Genomic DNA, 6,000 nt, shown 5'->3' on the forward strand with positions numbered 1-6,000 from the left:
TCAGGGGTGGGTCTCTCCTAAATTGCCATGTGCTGGGCACTGCCCCTGAAGTTCTGGGTGTGCCACTCTCAGAGACAGGACTCTGGACTAGCCGTGGCCGCTCTGATGTTCTTAACTGGCTTCTTGATGGCACCACCCACGAGAATTACATTTTTCCCCATTTAAATAAATTTTAAAAAATACAAAGAGTTTGGTCTCCAGTTTGTTTTATTCAGTGCAACAGCACCAAGGGGATCTGAGTCCAGCCAGAAGCCGAGAACCCACGGTGGGGAAAGGGGCTAACGCAGGCCGCAGGGTGTATTTGAGTGCAGTGTCACCCGCTGCACTGGGTGGGGATTCAGGAGAGTAGCTTCAACAGGAGGAGCCCAGCGAGGGCTGGGAGGAAAAGCCTGGTTGCTCCTGGAGCCACGCCCGCCGTGCCGGAGGCCACTGTGCATTTGTCTGTGGTTAGATTCGAACGGATCTCTGCGAAGGCTGACGAGCCCACTTTTAAGGGGAGGCACATGGACTCGGAAACGCAGCCCTTCATGATCATCTGCATTGGGCTTCCACCTGCGTGGGGGTGGGAGGGGAAGCAGGCGATTGTCAGGGGAGCAGCTCCATTCCTCAAGCTGGAGCAAGACACAACAGACTCCCCCTCCTCAGGGCCCCATCCAAACTCCCCCCACCCCCACCCCAGCCTCCATCTACCCATTTGCTCTGCTCCCCCACAGCCTGTCTGGCCCTGGATGGCTGCCCCCTCTGACACAGACTCACTGTGTGTCCTTGACCAAGTCACTTGCAGCCCCAATCTGGAGCCCACTGACAACACCTGGATTGGATGAGGCCTGTATTAGCCCAACAGTTCACCTACAAAGCAGCAAGTCAGTGCTGGTGGAAGAAGTGGGATCTCTAAAACGGGTGGTTTTGTAGTCAGTTAAGGCAACATGATGGGACTGTACAAAACTAGGGTCAGTTCCCAGCCCTGCCACAGCCTTGTGTGACCTTGGGCAAGTCACGGCATTGCTCAGTGCCTCAGTTTCCCCAACTCTTAAATGGGAAGAATGATCGCCACTGTGCCTACAGAGATTGCAGGCTGTCTGGGGCACAGACTATATCTCCCTATGAGTTTTTAGTGCCCAGCACAGCATGGGTCCCTTATCTTCATTGTGGGTCTGCACAGTGCCCGGCACGACAGGGGCTCCCAGGACTAAGCCAGTCCCTACCACGAAGAGTTTACAGACTAAACTACAGACAGGCAACAGCTGGGAGGAGAACCAGAGGCACAGGGAGGGGGAGACACTGGCCCAAGGTCACACCGGAGGCCAGCGCTGGGAACAGAACCCAGGTGTCCTGATCTGCAGCCGATACCTTTCCCTAGCGGCCTCCACCCAGCGTCCCGCTTCTGCCCCACGGGGTGAGGGAGGGGACGGACAGCGAAGGAAAAATAACCCCAGAATAAATGAAGAGATGTTACCAATCGTTACAGTCCCAAGGGCGTCAAGACATCGGGTCTCGGCTCCTGTACACTTGACGGTCTCTTCACGGCATTGCTCTGTGGACAAAGCATAGCAGCCAGGGCAGCTCCGGCCATTGGGTTTGGTGTCAGCCGGGGGCACTGGGAAGAAGCGGAGCAAACGCAGTCAGCTCGGGGGACGAGCCCCAGGACGGGTCGGGGCCGGGAGAGCAGCTGGGGGCTGCAGAGCTCAGCCCCGGGGGCCCCCTGCAGGGGGCGCTGTAGGTCCGGGGACGCCGGGGGCAGCAGGGGCAGGGGAGGGGTTTGCAGCAGGGAGCCCTGGACCCTGCCCTGGGTGGGGTCAGCTGGGTTCACACCTGGTGAGCTCCACCCACCAACCTCCACACACCCAGGGTCTCGGTGTTATTCAGTGGGGCACCCCCTGACGGGCGGGAGGCTCAGTCTCAGGAAGTTAACATGGGGTAGGTTCCAGGCACCAGGAGGTGCAGGGGGATCGAGGCTGAGAGGCGGAGATGGGGAGATTTACGTGTAACATTGACTGTTTTGCAGGCATCTCCCACGCAGCAGGCGATGCTCGTGCTTGATGTCACTTCATTCCCAAAATTCATAGAGACGGGACCGGCTTTACATTGGCTGGATGTCACACAGCCCTTGAGAATGGTTTGGGTCTTCATTCCCGCTGCCCAGGAGGAGAAGACAGAGATTTATTCCCCTTCCACTCCCACCCCATCAACGCACTCTTCACAATGATGGCCCTGTCCCATTATCCTTCCTCTACCCCTGGGGAAACTGAGGCACAGGGAGGGGAAGGAACTTACCCAAGGTCCCGCAGGGCTAGACAAAGTGATTCCAACACCTGGAATCCGGGGGCCCCGGATCTCCTGCCCATAAACTCCTTTGGTTACCAAAGTTTCCACCAGGGGGTATGTGGAGGGCTGCTGAAATCCCAACACCGGGCATCCCGCTCACCCCTTAGCTAGCCCACGGTGGGAGTCACAAACTAAATGTTCCCCTGCTGATATAACCTGCAGGGCCTGATCCAGGAGATGCCCTCAGAGCACGCCCTCCGGATTGGGCCCTACACAAAGCCCAGCCGGGGGCGGGGGGTTGTCTCCCATATACTCAAGAGATCAGTGGATGTGGGGGAATCAGGTTCCAGGGAATGTTTTCTTTCATACAACGTGGGGTGGCTTCAACAGGGGAGACAGAGATCCAGGGGGCCAGGCACGACCGTAGGAGGGGAGGGATCTGGGCTGAAGTCTCCAGGCTGATTCGGGCCAAGTGGGGATTTGAACTTGGCTCCCCCATGACCCAGTTGAGTGCCTAGCCACTGGGGTCTCAGGGCAGCCCCTCCTCCACCACTCTCACTTGCAAGGAAGGGCTGACCCGGTCCAGACACCCAACTGCCGGAGAGGGGTCCCCAGGGGTTCCCAGCTGTGGCCACACCCCTCTCCTCGGCATTTCCTATTGACTGGCTTAGGTGGCTTCCACTCAGTGTGCTGGATTTTGCGGATCCCATCCAGAGTGGGCCCCTGACCCACGGGCTGGTTAGTCACCTGGATTGATTCCCAAGCGCAGCTACGGTGGACCCATGTGGCCACCAGAGGCTTCAATGGCAGCCACCGTGATTTTGGGGGTCCCAGAGCCCACTGCCCTGGCACCCGGCTCTGCCCCCTGGAGCAGCACTGTGGGTCCGGTGGTGCTTCCTTAGAGTGCCATAGGACGGCTGGCTCTGTCCACTGGAGGGAGGAGCTGGCTTTCTCTCCTCTCCCCCTTTGCCGTGATTGAAATAGAAATCGTTCCCTGATATTTACAACGGCTTCGCTAGAAAAATGTCCGAGACGCTTTCTTACAGCAAACTCGTTCTGTTCAATTCATACAGTTAGTCGCAACCGTGTCCGGTTGGTGGTATTCTACCTAGCACCTCTTCTTTACACAGTGCGGGGGTCTGCCTTTACGGACTGTCGCCAGGATAGTATCTGAACTGTCCAAACTGCAAACCCCGCGAATTTTCTGTGACTGCTGGGCCTTTCGTTTGAGACCCACTGCTCGCAATGCTGAGTCTAAGCCCCATTGGGAGGTAGCCCACAGGGTCTGGCATAGAAACCCAGGAGTCCTGGCTCCCAGTCATTGCCTGTTCGAACCCAGCCACCCCACTCCTGTCCCGGGGGAAGGTGTAGAATAGAACCCAGGAGTCCTGGCTCCCAGTCATTGCCTGTTCAAACCCAGCCACCCCACTCCTGTCCCAGAGGAAGGTGTAGAATAGAACCCAGGAGTCCTGGCTCCCCAGCCTGTTCCCTGAACCATGTTGATAAGGATCCATTTCACCTACCCACTATGACTTCAGTGAGAAAGATGCCGCAAGAGTCTTGTCCAGGGGCGCAGGTCTGCATGCTGCCCGTGCAGTTGTTTCCAACTCCAGTACAAACCTCACACTGCAGACAGGCCCCTGGAGAAGGAGAGAGAACATGACGGGTCTAGATTTGTCCCTTCCTTGCCCCCTCACTTTCTCTTGAATTTTATTGGGGATCTCACCCCATTGACACCAATGGAGCTATGGTCCTTTGACCCCAGCTGGGGATCATGCAGAAATGCCTTTCATATTGTCTTGAGCTCATGTTAGTGAGATTCAGATCTGCTGCCTTTCAGATAAACTTGGGGGGGAAATCCCCTTTCAGGAATATCCTTGGTCTCTGGCCAGCTCTGAAATGTGTCCAGTCAGGACACATTTCTAGTGATTGAAAGAATAAATATTCCTCCCATTTCCAGTCATCACCTCCTCGGACGTTGTCACTCAGACGCTCCCGGCTCAGCCCCCGTTATTCTGTGGCTGCTTTTCGGTTACGTTCAGTAACAGTTCTACACAACAGGGAGCTCTGAGCTGTTGGTACATTGGAGACGTTAGGAAATCAGCCCCTGTAGGAACAGCCCCCCCTCACCCATAGCCAGGAGAGCAGCGAGGATGCAGACAGCAAGAGAAGCCTCCATGGTGATGGGGAAGCAGGAGATCGACACTGGTGTCTCTGATGCAGCCAAATCTCTGGCTGGGGAATTGATCACAGGTGGGCTGAAATAAGATCAGAAGAGAGATTGGATATGCATGATCCGGTCGACAGGGGTGTGGAACCACCGAGCCATTTGCCACAGTTCTGAGGTAGCCCCACTTCTGACCCCTTCTTGGCTGGTATGTTCGTGGCACCCACACAGATAAGTCAGAGAGAAACCTGAAATGCTCCTGCTGGAAGGTTGCAGCGTAAGGTGACTCTGTTTCTGGGCATCCAGGACAATCACCCACAAGAACACAAACAAGAGAGAGACAAAGCAGGCTGCTCACTAAACAGTGGGAGACAAAGCAGGCTGCTCCCTAGACAGTAGGAGACAAAGCAGGCAGCTGCCCATGGCAGCAAGAGACAACTCAGCCCACTTTGTTCTAGGCTAGTTCTTTGCAGGCTGCCTCTGGTCCCATGCTTCCCTGCAGAGTCCCCAAGACTGCCAGCAGGACCAGGAAGCCACACTCTCTCCCCCTCACCCCCCTTAAAGTGATATCATGCCATTGCAAACAGTCCTCAACACAAAACATCCATTAACAGTCATATGGTGGAGGAGTGGGGCTAGGAGCCAGGAGTCCTGAGTTCTATCCTTAGCTCTGGAACGGGAGCAGGATCTAGTGGTTAGAGCAGGAGGGACAGGGAGCCAGGACTCCTGGGTTCTGCCTGCAGTTCCAGGAGGAGAGGAGAGTCTAGTGGGTTAAAGCAGGGTGACTAGGAGCCAGGACTCCCAGATTCTATCCTTGGCTGCAGAAGGGGAGTGGGGTCTTGTCGTTAGAGCACAAGCAGACCAGAGGGGTATCACTTACCAAATGCTCTTTAGCGTAAAGTTTGCCTGGGTGAAGTCGGTGGCTAATTCTGCAGCGTGGAAAAGCTGTACCCGTCTCCCCCTGTTACCTGTTACACAGGGGCTGTCCCTGCCTCTCTTTCTCTTTTTATAGAAGGGCTCAGGTACCTGCTGTGATGCAATATAGAAGCTTTAACGGATCTGCACCCTTTAGAGTCTGTACGTTCCTGTTCCCCTCGCCAGCCCTGTACGTGGACTTCTGTGCACGCTGACAAATTCTCCTCCCTTCCTCCCGAGAAATCGAATTGGGGAATGAGTGAAAGCAACTCCCCTTGGAAGGCTTGGGGTGGTGACGAGGAGTAGCCAGTCACATGTCTGAGGGAAGGAACAGGGCAGCAGGACTCCTGGGTTCTGTTTCTGATGACATCTAGATTAAGGACAGGACTTTTGCATCCTACTCCAGTCCTTGGGAGAGGCAAGATCCAGTGGTGAGAGAACTGGGGGTGGGAGCCAGGACGCCTGGATTCTATAGAGTGGAAACCAGGGCACAGTGGAGTAGGGTCGGGTGGGCCTTGGAAATCTGGGTTCCATAAGGATGTGGGTCTAGTGAGTTAATGCAGGAGGAAGGGGGCCTGCAGGTCAGGACTCCTGGGTTCCATAGAGAAGTGAGGGGGGTGTCAAGTAGTTAAACCTCATTGTCAGGACTCCTG

General features: G+C 55.8%; 1 protein-coding gene across 1 annotated transcript; it reads right to left on the minus strand.

Annotated features, from left to right (window-relative positions):
- Nucleotides 1-206: 206 nt before the first annotated feature.
- On the minus strand, nt 207-4,482 carry LOC141977343 (phospholipase A2 inhibitor gamma subunit B-like). The gene is made up of 5 exons (XM_074938781.1): nt 4,396-4,482; nt 3,789-3,905; nt 1,983-2,135; nt 1,457-1,597; nt 207-552 (listed from the first exon to the last, which is right to left on the minus strand). The coding sequence occupies exons 1-5, from the start codon at nt 4,442-4,444 to the stop codon at nt 338-340; spliced, it is 675 nt and encodes a 224-aa protein (XP_074794882.1). The 5' UTR covers nt 4,445-4,482; the 3' UTR covers nt 207-337.
- Between the last annotated feature and the right edge of the window lie 1,518 nt (nt 4,483-6,000).

This window comes from Natator depressus, chromosome 24 (genome assembly GCF_965152275.1).
Source record: "Natator depressus isolate rNatDep1 chromosome 24, rNatDep2.hap1, whole genome shotgun sequence".
Lineage (NCBI taxonomy): Eukaryota > Metazoa > Chordata > Testudines > Cheloniidae > Natator > Natator depressus.